The sequence below is a fragment of the Ictalurus punctatus genome, chromosome 28 (genome assembly GCF_001660625.3).
Source record: "Ictalurus punctatus breed USDA103 chromosome 28, Coco_2.0, whole genome shotgun sequence".
Lineage (NCBI taxonomy): Eukaryota > Metazoa > Chordata > Actinopteri > Siluriformes > Ictaluridae > Ictalurus > Ictalurus punctatus.
In genome coordinates this window covers 6,994,255-7,012,729 of record NC_030443.2, presented here as the reverse complement: position 1 = coordinate 7,012,729, position 18,475 = coordinate 6,994,255, and the positions used below count along the sequence as shown (strand labels likewise).

The 18,475-nt window shown below is 38.3% G+C and overlaps 1 protein-coding gene across 3 annotated transcripts in view; it reads left to right on the top strand.

Annotated features, from left to right (window-relative positions):
- Nucleotides 1–463: 463 nt before the first annotated feature.
- hexb (hexosaminidase B (beta polypeptide)) overlaps nt 464–18,475 on the top strand; it is a 19,671-nt gene continuing 1,659 nt past the window's right edge. Inside the window, exons 1-13 of one of the 3 annotated variants that reach the window (XR_006981303.2) lie at nt 514–743; nt 1,153–1,301; nt 3,676–3,741; nt 4,771–4,817; nt 4,927–5,037; nt 7,208–7,309; nt 8,673–8,805; nt 9,184–9,364; nt 9,701–9,787; nt 9,868–9,940; nt 10,828–11,002; nt 13,287–13,464; nt 18,473–18,475. The exon at nt 18,473–18,475 is cut by the window's right edge and continues 88 nt beyond it. Coding sequence is in view for 2 of the 3 variants with exons in the window: in XM_017460418.3 (XP_017315907.1) it covers nt 514–743; nt 1,153–1,301; nt 3,676–3,741; nt 4,771–4,817; nt 4,927–5,037; nt 7,208–7,309; nt 8,673–8,805; nt 9,184–9,364; nt 9,701–9,787; nt 9,868–9,940; nt 13,287–13,464; nt 18,473–18,475 (1,360 nt within the window). In the remaining variant the exon portion in view is untranslated. Of the gene's footprint in view, nt 744–1,152; nt 1,302–3,675; nt 3,742–4,770; nt 4,818–4,926; nt 5,038–7,207; nt 7,310–8,672; nt 8,806–9,183; nt 9,365–9,700; nt 9,788–9,867; nt 9,941–10,827; nt 11,003–13,286; nt 13,465–18,472 lie in introns of all 3 variants that reach the window. The other 2 variants (XM_017460419.3, XM_017460418.3) reach the window with 2 other exon arrangements.

Genomic DNA, 18,475 nt, shown 5'->3' with positions numbered 1-18,475 from the left:
ACCTCGCAACATTTTACATTTTATAACCGCAAGATATACTTTTACAATGTTTGAAAGAAATCAAACGTTTTTCATCGGTCCAATCATGTTCTCACACAAAATTGAGATGCTTGCTTGAAATGCTACAAAATGTACACTAATGTCGTAAAATTACACACATGCGCCGCACAGAGCTGGCAAAGCGTAAGTGTGCGCATGCGCAATTGAGGAGACCAGTTTTCCAAACGGGTTTTCTCAGCCGCTTAATAAACTTTTTCTGAGGTCATTGCTTAAATAATTATTGTTTATCTCTTTTTTTGTGCATATTTTCCAGGTTATCTGTAGAATTAAACGGAACTTTGTTGCCCTCTGTAAGATGGCGGCGCCGTTATCCCAACGAGACATTTCCCGTTCATGTAGTACCAAGTATTCTGATTGGTTGAGCTGTTTAGGGGCGGTACCAAGCAGTTTGCTATACAGTCCTCCGGACGCGTACAAGAAGTCATATGATTGAGCAGGAACTCATTGAGCAATATGCGTGCGCTAACGCTGTTATTAACGATTACCGTTTGTAATGGTTGGCTGTTTGATCATTTTGGAGAGAGATATCGGGAGACTGATGACGTCTCGCTTTGGCCGCTGCCACAGAAATATCAGACGACCCCGACTGCATTCAAACTCAGCGCTTCGAGTTTTCAAATCGTTCACGCTAAAGATTCGTCCGCGGGACCGAGCTGCAGCCTGCTCCAAAATGCCTTCCGCAGGTAACCTTAAACTTATTTATTTGTTTATATACTCATAGAATTTGCTGTTTTTTTCTGTTGTTTCTCGAGTCAAACAGGTCTTTCTGTCAAACAGGAAGTGCATTTTAGTAAGTTTTATTTGTCATAATTCTGCTAAAATTGACATTTTTAGGAGATTTTATAATGTCACTTTTGAGTTTAGTTCCTCATGTCATGTTGGGGACTGTGTTTGTTGTTAAAAGCAATATCCAAGTAAAATTGAAATGGAATGTCTGCACATAACTAATCTGGTTTCTGTATAATGCCATTGAATGGGAATGGTGGCATCTATGTGCCTAATTATACCTATTGTGATTGAGCCTTTTTAAAGCGTTTTAAAGTCTATATGGACCAGTAGCAGTCATGTGACATGTTTGATTCTCTCTTTTAGATACTTCAGTTACATGTTTGACTATGTGAAGAAACATGGCATGAACCAAGATAAAGGTTTGGACTCCGAGCTGTCTGAGCTTCAGGTGCAGATCACATCCACAGACCCGGAGTGCGATGGTTATCCGAGTCTAAAAACAGATGAATCCTGTGAGTTCCCTTTCTTCCTTCATGCCCTTCCACTTCTGTGAAAAAAAACACACACACAAAAAGTATGGATCATTGAGTAAGAGAGTTGCTTTCTTACAATGTCCAAAAACAGTCCATCCATCTCATTCATGCAGACGTACATAGTGAATAAACAGAAGGGAGAATTGCAGTTTCAGATAGGACTTGTAGTCGCAGTAATCCACTTCTCCTAATCCGAACATTAACTTGACCATAATCCAATACAAGACATCTGCTTAAGAGCTTTAACCATGTTCTAGGATGCTTCTTATAAAATCAAGTCACAGTTTTATAATCATACAGATCTGACATGTTAAAACTAGCCTAAAACTTGGTTTGTAGATTTTCTTGAAAGTTGTGTAAAAGGTTAGAACTGTGTTAATTGATGCTTGGAGTAAATACTACTACAGAGTACTAATGTTAGGCCTACTGAAACGAGCTCAGGTAGTAGGTTACCTTTTTTTGCCCACAGGTCAGCACCATTTAACCTTATATTTACCACATTGTTGTTGAATTCTTCATTCTGTTTGGCCAGAATGTTTTGAACCATATTCTGTAACAGCAGCTCAGTGTTGATTTTATTTCAAGTCACATCTATAGTAATAACTTACAGTTGTATGGAGGATTTGCCACTAAAGCAAATAAAATTTGTTAAATAATTGATGTGGTGTTTTGTATGAGGAGATGTTTAACATTTTTGGAAGGAGATTTCAATGTCAGTGTCCTAGGTATAAGCTGTTCCTTTACTTTTTCTGACGTGGGGAAAGTCTTCGAGACGACTGAGACTGGCGAGGCACCAAATGTTTATAGATGTTACAATGCGTCAGAGGTTCCACGAGATTAGTGCTGGTTAATATACAATGGATATAAAAAGTCTATACACCCCTGTTAAAATGGCAGGTTTTAGTGATGTTAAGAAATTAAACCAATAAATTGTGTCAAACATTTCTACTTTTATTGTGAAATTTTAACCTATTAATAAAAGTGAAAAGCCAATAAGAATAATTTTAGGGATGGAAAAAAATGAAAACTTCCAACACCCAGCTTGCATAAGTGTGCATACCCTTTTATAATTGGTAATGTAGCAGTGTTCAGAATCAACCAATCACCTTCAAACTCATGTAAAATACTCATTAGTATACATGTCATCAATCAACTGGAAAAGCCATGGGCCACAAAGAGTTTACAAAGTAGCTACTTGATTTCATTGTTGAAAGATTAGGAGAGTGTTAAACATTTCCAAGGCATTGGATATACCATGGAACACTCTAAAGGCAATAATCAACAAGTGGAGAAAAAATGGCATGTCGGTGACACTACTAAGAACAGGATGTCCCTCTAAAATTGATGAGAAGGTCAGGAGAAAAGTGGTAAGGGAGGCAGCCAAGAGGCCTACCTCAACATTAAAAGAACTGCAACAATTTCTGGGAAGTACTGGATGCTCCCTACATGTCTCCTGAATTATTCATATGTCTGGGCTATGGGGTAAGGTGGCAAGATGGAAGCCTTTTCTAACCAAAAAAAGAATACATCAGATCTCCCAAAACCATGTGGAATAATGTGTTCTGGTCTTATGAGACCAAAGTTGAACTATTTGCTATAATACCAAAAGATATGTTTGGCACAATAAACAGCACATCATTAAAAGAACACCATACCCGTGGGGAAGCATGGTGGTGGCAGCATCATGATTTGGGTCTGTTTTTCATCATCTGGAACTGGGGCTTTAATTAGGGTGGAGGGAATAATGAATAGTTCCAAATATCAGTCAGTTTGGTTGCAAAACCTTAATGCCTCTGCTGAAACACTTGAGATGAAGAGGAATTTCATCTTTCAGCATGACAATGACCCAAGGCAAACAAAAAAAGGAATGGCTTCACCAAAACAAGTTCCAGATTTTGGAATTGCCGAGCCAGAGTCCAGACCTAAATCCAATCAAAAATATATGGGGTGACCTAAAGAGGGCTGTGCACAGGAGATGCCCAGGCAGTTTGACAGGGTTAGGATGCTTTTGCAAAGTAGAATGGCAAAATATTGCTAAGGCAAAATGTGCCAAACTGATTAACTCTTACCAAAAAAGATTGAATGCTGTGATAAATGTACAACAACCTTTACATTTAAAAAAAAAAAAAAAAAAATTCACCTAAAATGATTATTGTTCTTCACTTTAATCAATAGGTTAAAATTTGACAGTAAAGGTAGAAAAGTTTCTGACATGATTTATCTTGGTTTAATTTTTTTTCCATCACAAAAACCTGCCATTTTAACAGGGGTGTGTAGACTTTTTATATCCATTATAAGTGGAGTTTTACACTTATTTAATTATATATTTTAATGTCATTTCCTGTTTACTTAGATCAGCTTTTGGTGGACCAACCTGCAGCTGTTCTTAAGGCCGCAAATGTATGGGGCGCATTGAGAGGTAAGCTGATCTCAGTCCCAGGTACTTTTTTGTTGATTAAATCTTACTGTCATTTCTGAGGTTAATCCTTTGTCACAGTATGCTGGCGTTCTACTTATCTGACATTTTCAGTCCGTATAAACAAAAATTATTTTATCGCCACAAGTCTGGACACTGTTGGGTTACTGTGTGTAGAGCCTCATGACTCCATGTTTAGATGCTGATGAACAGGGCGATGGTAAACGGGTGTTTGCAGGAGGAGTGAGCAAGCCAATCTGGCAAACAATTCACACCTCCACAGTAAAAATAGATGGGTACGTTTTAATAAAGTCATCAGAAATTAATTGAAAAGTCTGAAGACTTATGGGTGCACGGTGGTTTAGTGGTTAGCACGTTCGCCTCACACCTCCAGGGTCGGGGGTTCGATTCCCACCGTGGCCCTGTGTGTTCCTCCGGGTACTCCGGTTTCCTCCCGCAGTCCAAAGACATGCATGATAGGCTGATTGGCATGTCTAAAGTGTCCGTAGAATGTATGAATGAGTGTGTGAGTGTGTATGTGTTTGTCCTTGTGCTCGATGCTCCCTGCCATAGGCTCCAGGTTCCCTGTGACCCTGAAAAGGATAAGTGGTATAGAACATGGATGGATGGACTGAAGTCAGTATCCTAAAAGAACACTTGGGATTACTAGGAACCTCATATTTTATTGCAAAAATTTTATAAAACCGATAGAAAAGTTATCATACTAGCAAACATAATACCTATTAGTTCTTTTTAAGTTTTATAATGTAGTCTTTTTTTTTTTAACTTTATTAAAAACTTAATTTCATCTATTGAGTATGCATACACATGGCAAAATATTTTACCACGATTTGCATACATTGTACTTGGTTTCCTATTAAGATTTACAGATTTCTCCTCCCCTCACTCAGATAATGTGATCTCTGTGTGATACAAGCGTACCATAAAAGCCATAGACTGTTTATTTTGTAATGTTACATTTTCTTACGCACATCTTCTTTATGACTTGTTTTTTTTAAACATTTTTTTAAGGACTTGAGACCTTCAGCCAGCTGGTGTATGAAGATAATTATGGAGCTGTGAGTTCATTCTACATGCAGTTGTTTGCATTGATCCTGGTAGTTATTTCAATGACGATAAATTGAAAATGGTAAACGATTATGTGTATTTGGCATCTCTTTGCACCAGATTACTATCAACAAGACAGACGTATCTGACTTTCCTCGCTTCGCTCATCGAGGCATCCTGCTGGACTCATCTCGTCACTTCCTGCCACTCAAAGTCATTTTGGCCAATTTGGTAAGCCGAATCTATTTATCTCTAGTGATGAGTGTGGGCATTTATTAATTGTGTAAGTAGTACACATTGCACCACTCCTTTGTTATTTTCCTATAACAGCATGCCTGCCATGTTCAATCCTTCCTGCAGATATAAGCAGTGTATATGGGATACTTGTGGCCATCAGCATTTTAAATAATTGTGCTCAGCATAATGTGACTCTGTAATTATATAGTTAAAGTATATAGCTAGAAATCCAACGATCATCAAGACTTGTTGTTCTGGTTTTCTTACAGTTAGGGTAGGGTAATTACAGGATTGAGGAGATTCAGTAGGTGGGGGAAATTGGAATTAAATAGGTGTAGACCAAAGATATGTAAGAGAGTGCAGCTGTGCAGAACAAGGGCAGAGAAATGTGCTTCAATCACAATACCGTATCCCACAGCGCCTTCAGGATGTTTTTCATTGCAACAACATGACACAAAAAGGCTGTATTGAGTTGTTTCAGTGACGGAAGTGCTAAAATAAAGCCTCATTTAATTTTTTTTATATTTAGGTTTTTATTTAATTTAAGCCTATACAATTATATATACTTTTATTTATTTATCTATTTATTTATCTATTTATTTATTTATTTATTTATTTATTTATTTATTATATTGTACTATACTATATAGTGATATAAATTTCACTCCCCAATGAAGTGACAAACAAACTTTTTTTTTTTTTTTTTTTTAGGGGAAAAAAGGAAAAATAAATTTACAATAACTTAGTTGCATAAGTGTGCACACCCGTAAGCTAATACTTTGTTGAAGCACCTTTTGATTTTATTACACCATTCAGTCTTTTTGGGTAAGAGTCTATCAGTGTCTATCGGGTTGCAAGGAGGAAAAACACTGCTCTCCAAAAAGAACATTGCTGCCCATCTGCAGTTTTCTCAAGATCTCGTGGACAAGCCAGAAGGCTAATGGGGAAAAAACATTTTGTGGATGGATAACACCAAAATACAACTATAGTATTAATTAAAAAGTATTAAATTTGAAGTGCTGATACCTGCATTATTTTGGTCAGGGTACCTGCTTTCTTCCTTGTGAAGCATTCATATGCATTCTGCTAATGAATTGAACTCGCTTAAAGATAAATAAGTAAATTTCTCCAGTATTTATAGACTGGAAAGTTCTTCTGTCACAGCACTCATGAGTTCACTCTGCATTACTAAGTTAATCTGCACATAATGCTAGTTGGTTTGAGCAGCTATATTTACAATTAACACTGCCTAGTGAGCAGTGGTGCTACTTTGTTCTCTTTCCATCGATGGATTGGGTACAGAAGGGCTAGTCACTAATCATTCACCTACAAGTTGCAATTGTATAATAGATTTATTGGGTAAACTGGTTCTGGTGCTTTTTTCCCCCTCTCCATGGAGTGTATTATCTACTCTCACTTTGAAAAAACAACTCATGGAAGTAGTGATACTTCTTGTCTAGAAAATCACATGTCTACCATTTATGGTTCTCATGACCAAGTACAAAATGCACATCACAAGATCTTTCATCATAAATAAAACAGACAAATGTTTTAACTAAGCAAGATGTCAGGATTGGTTTCATTCTGCCGAGTCAGTGTTGTTTGGATTTTGCTAGCTGTCAAACCAGCAAACAGCAAAGTTCAACTTGTCTTTTAAAGGATGTGTTAAAGGTTGTGTTTTAGGATCTAAATCTACATCCAGATTTTTATAAAGCAGCTTTGTGACACTAGGTATTGTTTATGGTCCTGAGAAATCTATGACAAAAGAGCAAAAGTCCCTCAAAGTAAAGGATTAAGTTAATATACAAAAACTATTTAAGAACTATGTACTATAATTCTTTCATGCTTTTATCTTTTCACAATGAAGACAGATAAATAGCATGCAAGGTTCATTTTCTCTTCACTGCATAACGACCTGTACGGCAGATTAAATTGCACATGAGTCAGGAACTGGACTCGCATGTTGAAGATAATTACCCGTTTAAATTTTAAACTTGTAGATTTGACAGATAAATGGTACAAACTGTTTCAACTGAATTCTCAAGAGTTAGGTTCTGGTCAGAAACTGTAGCAATTTTGCACGTTTGCAAATGCATGAGCTTTTATTTAAAAGTTTCTTACAAAATGCTTTGCATAACCAAATGTTCTCATACTGTCTTTGAAGGAAGCCATGGCGATGAACAAGTTTAACGTTTTCCACTGGCACATTGTGGACGATCACTCCTTCCCCTTCTTGAGTCGGACTTTCCCTGACCTCAGTCAAAGAGTGAGCTGTCTTATACAATCTTCTCACAAAAGCTTTGTTTTTCTCTGCCTTTTTTTTTTTAAAGTTTCATTTCTCTGTGCTCATTTCTGATTTTTGAAATTGATTCATTCATTAAACCTTTTTTTTCTTGCACTGTAAGGTAAAGCATACAGACTATGTTCTGAGAAACAGACTCCCTTTTATTGCATTAGTTGGTAGACACCACATGCGATGACCTATGGAGCAGATTCCTTGGCAAAAAAGCAATCACACCAGGCACAAAGTGTGAAATGCAAAACACAGAGGCTGAAACAAAACCTTTCATTGCATTGCTGTTATGTCACATTGTCTTTATTGCGCTTTTTTTTTTTTTTTTAATTAAATGCTGACTTTGTATCAGAAGTGAATGTAATTCCCCTTTGCACTGCTTTTCACTTTCAGCAGTATGTTGCAGTAGTGCCACGCTGAAATGCAGTCACAGCCCTAAGCTGTACTTGAGGGTGTGGTTGTAATTAGAGAAGATGAGAAGAGAGGGAAGTGGTATTTTGCAGGATTTGCCGGGATCTGTATCAAAGATCGCCGTTCATCAGCTCATTGTTTCTTCTACTGCATTGAACGCTTAATCAAGAGTTTTAGAATTATTATTACAACATAAGTGTTAATATGACTTAAAAACTACTGGGTGCTTACAGATTCCATAGTCATGTTTTCAATTTTCAATGAAGGTTTTGCTTCAAAAAACACAAGTGTATTCAACTTTTATTGCAGCACAGCTTGCCTGTGATCTTTAAGTCATCTCTTAATTACTTATCTTTAGAAAAGCAGGTTCAGCAAGACCGTTGTAAATGATGGCTGGGACACATTAGATCATTTGAAGAATCATTGCTTTCTGAGGTTTTAGAACAATAGACTAATGATTATTGTCTTCTATAATTTGGTTACTTCAGTAGAGAAAATTGGATCAAATCTGCACTAGGCAAAGTTAATTAGTCCACCATTCTTTATACGTACATAACAAAAGCTACACTGTAATTTCTAGAACTGATGTACTAATAATGTAGCATATTATTAGTTTGTTTCCAAATTCTAAAAAAAAAATTTGCTCCTCTTATTCTTTATGGCTGCTGTTTTGGAAGTAGCGGGTAGGTGAAAATATATTATAAAACAATGTTACAGATTTTCTAGGAACATTTAGTTTCAGTAGCCACCCTGGTCTGGTGTTCCCTTCCTTTGTAGGCTCAAAGTTATATTTCTCTATCAATCAGTGCACTTATTTCAAGTGGGCTGTATCCTGTCAATATCATTTCATAGTCTAGTTCTCTTTATTCTAGCTGCAATTAGGATCGTGTGTACTACTTGTATGTTATGTTTTGTGTTACCAAAGGGAGCCTATCACCCTTACACACACGTGTACACACCGGCTGATGTGAAAATGGTGATTGAGTTTGCTCGTATGCGAGGCATTCGAGTCATTGCCGAGTTTGACACTCCAGGCCACACCCAGTCATGGGGAAAAGGTTAGTGAAAAGTCATATGGGATATACTGCATGTGCACAAATGTAACTTGCAATGAATGGAAATTTTGGAATCTATATAGCACGCTTGGTTAGCCTACAGCAGAAATCCAATAAAGGTTGACATTAAAATAAAAAATATAAATAAAACTATTAGCAACATATTTGGAAAATGTTTCCCAAATGCTTCCAGTGTAACTGCTGATAATGAAATGTGTGTACACACATTAGCATTTTGTCATTCAATCAAAATTTAATACAGATTTATGAAACAAGATGCATATTTTAGGGATGCGTGAAATTTGAAATGAGTGACTTGTGCAGGCAACAATTCTACTAGAAATTAATTAATGGCCTGGGTGTCTCGTCAACTTTCTGTAGGTCAGGCTGGTCTTTTGACCTCATGCTACTCGGGCAGCACTCCTTCAGGTTCCTTTGGTCCTGTGAACCCCATCCTCAATTCCACATACGACTTCATGGCCCGCTTTTTCAAAGAAGTCAGCACTGTTTTCCCTGATGCCTACATCCACCTTGGGGGAGATGAGGTTGATTTCTCCTGCTGGTGAGAGGAGATTTTTTTCTTCACTAACTTGGACGTACTACAACAAATATAGCACATGAAAGTTATAATCGAGGTGGAAAAGATGACCCTTCAATAGAAGTTGGCTGTGATAGCACGGCAATGCCATTGTGTTGTACTCTCTTTTAAATGCCTCTTGTGTCCTGACTTTTCAAACTAAATTGCTTAATTTTTGGTGAAACATTTGGGTGAAAACATACTTAAAGTCAATTTTGAGTTCTGAGACACTGTAACCCTTGGTTTTTGTTCCTACAACCAAAGCAGAGCGTATAGTTAAGTTGTAAAAATGTCTGAAGTGAGTGTTCCTCCCCACCTTAGGAGGTCAAACCCTGATATTCAGAAATTTATGGAGCAGCAAGGCTTTGGCCAAGACTACAGCAAACTGGAGTCCTACTATATTCAAAGGTAGGAGATCTCCTCTTCATGAAAATTGTGTAAAACCTTCAAACTAATGTCATTAATGTATGACTTGAATCTAACTTCAGGCTCCTTGACATTGTAAAAGCCACCAATAAGGGCTACATGGTCTGGCAGGAGGTCTTTGACAATGGTGTTAAGGTAAGAGATGGTGTTTTTTTTTATTGTAAAGAATTGTGTATATAATCAAGAAAAAACAACAAAATGCCAAGCTATAGATGTCGTTCCAAGCAAAATCACTGGGTGTCAACACTGTCACAGGTTTTTTTTATTATTATTTTTTATTTATTTTTTTTATTTATTTATTTATTTTTTATGTTGGAATATGCAAGGCAATGCCATTGATGCAAGGAATGGTGATGGTCATGGATGCCAAGATTAAAAGGACCATTTCATTTTTTTTTTTATTGCTGTCATTTAATTTGACATTGGTTCCTCTTTCTGTCACAAGACTAGGTCTTATTTGCAAGTAGTCATTGGACAGTTGAAAATTCTGATTGTGGAAAATGGAAATAAATATTCATCAAAAAAAAAACTTGTAATATGCTTGGGACATTAAGTGATGGATCTTTTGCAATTATCACACATTTTGTGGCTAAATCTGTTGGGCATATAGTGCACTACATGGGTACAATTCTATAATGCTCTGTTATTTATAGTGAATAGGAAGCCATTTGGTATTTGGCCTGATAAGGACGCTTCAAGCTTTTTAACAGGAACTATCTGTAATATCTGGTAAAATGGTCTTTTGCTGAATCCAGTATGTATTTTCATAAGCCAGTGCTCAAATGCACAATTGATCTCACTTTTTATCCATGATCCCACATTCGTCTGGTAAATAAAAGGAATATTTTGATTAAAAATAATGATTGACTTCCATTTTGAGCTTGCCAGCTGCATTGCTAACCCTTCTACCAAACTTGCATGGCATGCAGTGATCTACATTTGTGCTTGCTCAACCAATAGGCCTTTTGTTTATTATTAGACTTGTTTTAGAAGCCATCCAATGAGTTGTGTGCTTGTTGCAGCTGAAAGCTGACACAGTGGTGGAGGTTTGGATAAACAACAAGTTGGATCAGGAGCTTCTGAATGTGACTGGGGCAGGTTTCAACACCATTCTGTCTGCCCCCTGGTACCTGGACTACATTAGTTATGGACAGGATTGGCAGAAGTACTACAAGGTCGAGCCGCTCAGTTTCGATGGTCAGTTTTTAAAAATATTTTTTTATTGTAGATATCTACTGTTATAGTATGTCTGATTCACATAGATATTTGTGATTAGTTTTATTTATGATTAACCAGTAGTTGAGTTCTCAGGGTCAGTAATAGCTATAGTACAAAATGTGGATTGTCTGTAACTCACCAGAACTGCCGAGATTAGCCTATGCTTCATTCCCATGCTTCAGGTTTAGTGATTCAACCCCAGAATATTTATTCTGCTTCATCTTTTCATCTTTTTCCTTTTCTAAACTGTTTAGCTACACCTTAGTGGTTTCATTTCGACAGTAATTTTTTTTTCTATGTGTTTGTCTTGATTTTTTTTAAACTTTGGCCTTGCGGTTGGTTTGACAGTGGTTTGTCATCAGGCTGGTGTGCTTGACCAATTATTCCTACTTGTCTTGAAGAAATTAAGCACTGAATGTTGATCACTCAGTGCCTGTTTTTAGCATAAGAACAGTTTGAAGAATCTTCTAGTTCCTGCCCTCCACCTTGTGACACCTTTCAGTAATTCTTTCAGTGAAAGCATTTTGCAAAGGGCACTTCATATTAGGGCTGCACAATTAGAACAAAACCATCCTACCTGCTCCTGAAGACTGTAGATCCAATTTGAATCCAACACAATTAATCAAGAGTTCTAATCACCCCTTCTAACTGCCTGGGATGGTGTGAAACACCAGGATACCACTATGTGCGATCTGTGTGCCACATAGTATGCATATTGGGTCAAAAGTTAGAGTAGGTCATTTGACCCCTTTTTTTGGGGTGGTGAACTGTAGCTGTTTCTCATGCATGCAACTAACTTTTATGCCTTAGAATAGCAACACAATACATTCACCTTAGTCAGCGTTAATCATTCACTTGTTGCACGTGGCCAGCATGTGGTTTTGGCAATATGGCAGTGTATGCATCTGTCTTTGCTGAGTGCACTTAAACTTGATGACCCTTTTTACATTTTGTACACATTCACAAACTGTGTGGCTATACAGTTATCATAATTGTACTTGATACACTGTTTTATTGATAAATATATAAGAAATGAAAATTTATAGTATAGAACATCTTTCTACTGTAGAATCTGCATCTGCAGTTAAAATTGGTGGGTTTTTGTTTTGTTATAGGACTTGATTAGGGATGCACCGAAGTGAAAATTCCTGGCCGAAGCCGAAAATGAATATAATGAAAAACACATTTTTTCGCGTTTTTTCCCATTTATTTTACCATTTTTTTCACCATTGCATAAATTAAATAGTCAAATGTGCTTTTTACTATTGTCTTGCTTTTCAAAGAAAATAATCAATTACAAAAACTACAATTTCAAAATATTTAACACTGAACATTTTTTTTTTTCCATTCCGGCAGGCATAGGCTACCAACAAGGCACAATATAACTTTAAATAAGTAAATGAGTAAAATAAAAATATTTTGATGTGGTCATCTTTGAGCCCCCATTGAATAGCCTATGTTAGGCCTATAACTGACTGCTGAAAGAATGGAACACTCTGTAGCGTACAACATAAAAGTAAATTGACTATTGAAAAAAAGGTTCTTTTTGGTTCTATCGGGGATATATACCGCTCGCCTCCCTATACACCTCGCGGAGTATTATAGTAGATGTAGTATAGTTAGATATGTTAATGTTATGTTCCCTTAAATAAATACGTCTTTACCTGCTTTCGTACTCTACTCCCTTACGTCTCGTGACGTGACAAAATACTCCGGAACAGAAACAAAACAAATGCACGTGTCCAGAGTAAACAATGTCACGGTTGTCAACATCCGAAGAGCATGCGGTCGTGCACGTAGCTCGTGCATGCACTGCCAGAAGTGGAGGCCGTGAAATTCGTGCATCTCACGCTGGTTGCTAGGCTATTTGGTCGCGTCATGAAACACGTCATTGTTCGGTCAAATTTATTCAGCCCTTTTTTTTTTTTTTGCTATTTTCGCCGAACATTCGGTGCATCCCTAGACTTGATAATGCTATACTTTTCACTTGGTTGTTAACACCATCTTGGTATAAATATTACTTGAAGTGTGAGGCTAATAACAGAAAATTGTGGCACTTGTGTGTGAACTTGAAGGACAGTCAATTTGAGTAATTCAGTTAATTGAATTAGATTTTATCCCACATATGTAAAACAAAACAAGTAATATCCTCCTTTTACCCATATTTATGGTTGGATTCTAAACATTATCCCAGTGCTTTTGCTTGGACCAAGATGATGCATGCTTTTTGCAAACGCGATTGTGACCGTGTGTTTCTGCATAGCTGAAAGCAGACACACAGATCCACGTGTGGAAGGAGAAGCCGGACTACAACAGTGAGATGGCCCAGATAACCGCAGCTGGGTTTCATGCCCTACTTTCTTCTCCCTGGTACCTAAACCGCATCAGCTATGGCCAAGACTGGCAAGGAGTTTACAAGGCTGACCCTCAGAGTTTCAATGGTGTGTGAGTGAGAGGGGATAAAACAGAAGAGAATTTAATGGATTAGTTCAGCCATAGGTTACATCCTAGTAGGTTAGGCCTATATAATATGGGAAAATGCTTTGATAGCATGGAAAATATTGTCACTATAATGCAGTCTGGCTTCTGATTCATCAATCTGGGGATAGTGACATAGAAACAATTATTTGTCTCATATACAATACAGTACGATTTAAATTCTTTTCTTTGCATATCCCAGCTTTGGGAGCTGGAGTCAGAGTGTATAGTCAGCCATGATATGACGACCCCTGAAGCAGATTGGGTTGTCAAATTGGGCATTTCCAGTGAGGGGGCTTGAACCCCCGACTGTCTGGTCAGTAACCTTTAGCCTTTAACCGCTGAGCCACCACTGTTCAGACCATTTCAAGGACGTAAACGATAACCAGAATTACAGTGCTACTGCGCATATCTGTCCTGAAGCATTACTGGTGGTGCAATTTTTAAAACTCGGACCTGTCAAAACAAATTGTTATTAGGTTATTAGTGGACAGTTTGTATTATTTGTTAAATATAATTTTTATTGTATTGTTATTTGTATGACAATGTTAATTCACAATGTTAACATACTACTGTTATTAAAACTGCTGTTTACAGTTATCTTTTGTAAACTAATGCAGTTAGCTAATGTTACACAATACAAAATTAATGTAAAGTGTTACTCATTGCATCTGTTAGCTGACTAGAGGGCTAGATAACTAAGGTGAACTGCTACTTTCTTAATTATAACTCAGAACATTTAGAAATGAAACTGGAATACAAATGATGGTTACGTATGTAATCGCGGTTCTATGAATTTCAGATGACCACCAGAGGTGGTGCTTTAAGCACCTGGATGTCCATCACGTGTACGTGCAGGTCGAGTGTTTGTACCAACAAAGTCACCTCTGACCTGGATGACGTATGCCTTTTGCCACTAAAGGCGCATTCACCCCGGAAGTGACCTCTTGGCAATCTTTTCGCGAATCTTCCGAGTGACTGCTAAGCTCTGGCGGTCATCCGAAATTCATAGAACCACTGTTACATACGTAACAATCATTCTATTTAATTTCTACTGACCGCCAAAAGTGGTGCTTTAAGCACCTGGATGAGTAATACCAACAAGGTCACAAGGAAGTTCTATGTGCCCTTTAACAAAGGCTGTGAAGCCAGAGGAAAAATTGCTGTAGCCACTGGGTTGTGCGAGACCACATTCACCCTATAAAATCTTGCAAATGTGCAGATTGATGCCCATGATGCAGCTGTACAAATATCTGGAAGAGGGACTCCTCGTAGGGCTGCCCATGAAGTAGACACACTCCTGGTTGAATGACTTTGAACCTGATAAGGGATCCGGAGACCACTGCCCTTATAGGCATAAGTGATGGCATCTACAATCCATTTTGACAGACGCTGCTTGGACAAAGCATGACCTCGCCTATGCTCCGTATGACAGACACACAGTGAATCTGACTGCTGGAATTCAGCAGTCGTTTGAATATAACACTTTAGTGCTCCCATTGGGCACAACAGACTCGCACTCGACCCCTGCTCATCCTCCTGAGCTGGGGGCTCAAAAGATGACCGATTAAGGGGCTGGTTTGTATAATATGAAGGAAAGGTCTTTGGGAGAAATGAAGGGTTCAGCCATAAAGTTACCCCTGTGTTCCCAGAACTCCAGTGTAGGCACTCTCAGCTAACTGGTGAGGCGTGCAACTCGCCTACTTGTCTAGCCGATGCCATGGCTAAAAGGAAAGCTGTTTTCATAGAGAGCTACCTCAATTCTGACCTCTCTAGGGGTTCAACTGGAGGCTGACACAGTGCCTCTAATACGAGATATACGTTCCAAGAGGATACTGGGTTTTGTCGAAGAGGTCTCACTCGTTGCGCACCTTTTTAAGAAAGTGGGTCACAAGGGTGTGGGACCCAATTGTCACACCCTCTACTCTATTATGCATGGCTGAGATGGCAGCTATATATACCTTGATGGTCGAGGCTGCCAGGCCTCCATCAAGACTGGACTGGATAAAGCTGAGGATTACTGGTATGGAACAGAGTATTGGTTCATGATTTTGTGCTTGGCACCACTCAGAAAAAAGCTTCCATCTGTTAGTGTACAATGCATTGGTGGAAGGTGCACAGGAGTTGTGGATGGTGTGTACAACTGCCTGATTACACAGCCTTAATAATGGCTCTGGCCCTTCAGAGGCCAGACTCAAAGTTTCAGCCGGAATGGGTTTGAGTGCCAGATTCGACCCTCCAGCTGTGAGAGGAGATCCCTCCTCACAGGGAGGCACCAAGGCTCCCTGTACAGTAATCTGTGTAATATTGGGAACCCCATCCTCTCTGGCCATTTGGGGGCTACTAGTCACACCTTGTGATTGCTCCCGAGGATCCTGTTTATTGTGGGCAGTATCCATGGTAGTGGAGGGAAAGCATACAGTAGTCGATTTGGCCACACATGGGCCAGTGCATCTTGGCCCAAGGGGCATGCTGGTTCCCCCAATGGGAAAACCAATGGGGACAGTGTGTTGTTGCCAGTGAGGTGAAAAGTTCTACTTTTGCCCTGCCATATCTGTGCCAGATTGCTTGCACTAATTCTGGGTAGGGATGTCACGAGAACCGATACTTCGGTACCAAGTCGGTACCAACATTCTTATAACATGACTGTACTTGTTTTTCTGCAGTAGTGTTCGTACCATTTGTAACGAAAGTACCGAAAGTATAGAGGTTGTGATTCTTCCGGCCCTGATGGCGGCAGTAAATATGTGCAAGTGTTTTAGTTGGTCCACAAGTGGTGAAGAAGAGAAACACCTACAAGCACACGGGAAACACTACAGTAGTTTAGCTTAGCTTAACAAGTTTAGCTCCGCCCCGACTCGTTGAGAGGAAAGCTAGTATTGGTTTCCGGTGTGCAACCGATGCTATTGTTCATTTCAAACAAAGCGAGGAAACACCTGGAATTTGGCGAAGCAGCTGAAAGACGCTCCTCTATTATATTTGTTCGAGGCAGCTGCAGTGTGGCTGTGAAACCAGCTAACATTATGCTCCATGTAATGTTTGCAATAGCCAGTTATTTGTTAATGACGCTAACGCATTGCGATGTTATAAACACACATACACACACACACACACACACACACACACACACACACACATATATATATATATATATATATATATATATATATATATATATATATATATATATATATATATATATATATATATATATAAAAATATAAATTCTCAGTCTTCTCTTTTTTTTTTTTGTACAGTGTGATTGTTTGCTGAATGTTAGTGTTATGGGATAAAAATTTACTTAAAATGGCTTACAGTACCTTGTAAAAAGGTAAAGAAATATATTTTATTTTATTAGGACCATTTTGTTTGAGGTTTAAAGATTAGTCATGAGAAGTATATGTTCTTTTTAAGCAATGAAAACTAAGTTTTGCACTGAAAATGTCTGTTAACCAGGAAATCGAGCTTACAGATTTAATGGGTTAAATAGTTTTTTTTTCTGCTCAGTACCCAGGCAATACATTGTACCATTCTTCGTACAGTGGGTCATGGAAATTCAAGATTTTGGTCAGGGAAAAGTCATGGAATTTCACTTTTGACTTTGAGTGGGAACCCTGAACCACGATACGTATAAACCAAAAACTACGGCAGGGGATTCTAACCCAACCTCAAGTATTTAACCAAACTGAACACGAACTGTAAACTGACGATTGAAGAATTAGAGTGTGCCCACTCCTAAACATCGTTGATAGCAGAGTTCACTTACCTCTTGCTGGATAGGGCGCTATCTGAAGTTAAATAAGCACAAAAAGGCTATCCGCAGTAGCTCCAACCCTACTTCGGGTTACAAGACTACCAGCGGTGCCTGCACTCCTGAAACCTGCTTACCAATGCGAGAAGATGACAAGAGGTCACTTCTGGGGTGAACGCGCCTTTAGCAAAAGGCATACGTCACCCAGGTCACAGGCAACTTTGTTGAAGCACTTGACCTGCACGTACAAGTGATGGACATCCAGGTATGAAAGCACAGTAGAAATGAAATAGAACCTGGCATTTTCAACTAAAACGAATTAAAATGCTAGAGAACTCCATATGAAAACAATGACTGAGCCAAAGTGCTGGCTCAAATGACGCTGCAACATCCTTAAATAGTGCATGCAAAGAGAGACAAATAATTCTGTGGCAAAAATGTTTATTCCCCAGAGATAGAACGTGTGCTACATATCCTAGAGTTGCTAGTCAGTATACAGCCTTCTTGATGCAGGTGGAATGGCATTGGAGACAGATGGAAATAGTCTCCACCATGCTGTAGTGTGGAAGATTTGTGGAAAATGAAAGTCTCTTCAACACTGTGCAGGAGATGCATGGAAGTCCCCCTTACACTATGTAAGGGTTGCAAACTTTTTATCCCCATGAGCATACTTTGGTCCCATTTTGTTATAATGGTTATTGATCGCACAGAACTTTAAGGCATGTGCTGTTTTTACAACAAATTTATTTCTGACTGGCATCTGGCTTAGACTGACCTTGGTTCACTTTTCTTCTCAACTCTATATCAAACCAGAGTGATCAAAGGATGATTTTCAGTCTCCATTACTGTTGTTCTATACCAGTGTGGATGATTGGGGGGGTTATTTATAATTATAGAATGTATATACCAGAACATGACCCAATTTTCAGAAAACAATCAGTCAGAGAACAACCCTCTTAATGTTGGTTTAAAAATAAATCAGTAATTTATTCAGTCATTCTGTATGGTTACGATATCATGAACTTTTGACACTCTTGAGGCCTGTAGAGTGAAGCAAGCTAGATCTCAAGTGTTCCAAGAGACTGAATTCATAACACAGATGTACTTATAGGGTATCTGTTTTTTGTATCATGTTTTAAATAAGAACTGTTTTTTTTTTTTTTTTTTTTTGTAATTGGGTGATTTTTTTTAAATTTTTTTTCCCTCTTTCAATTCTTCAGGCA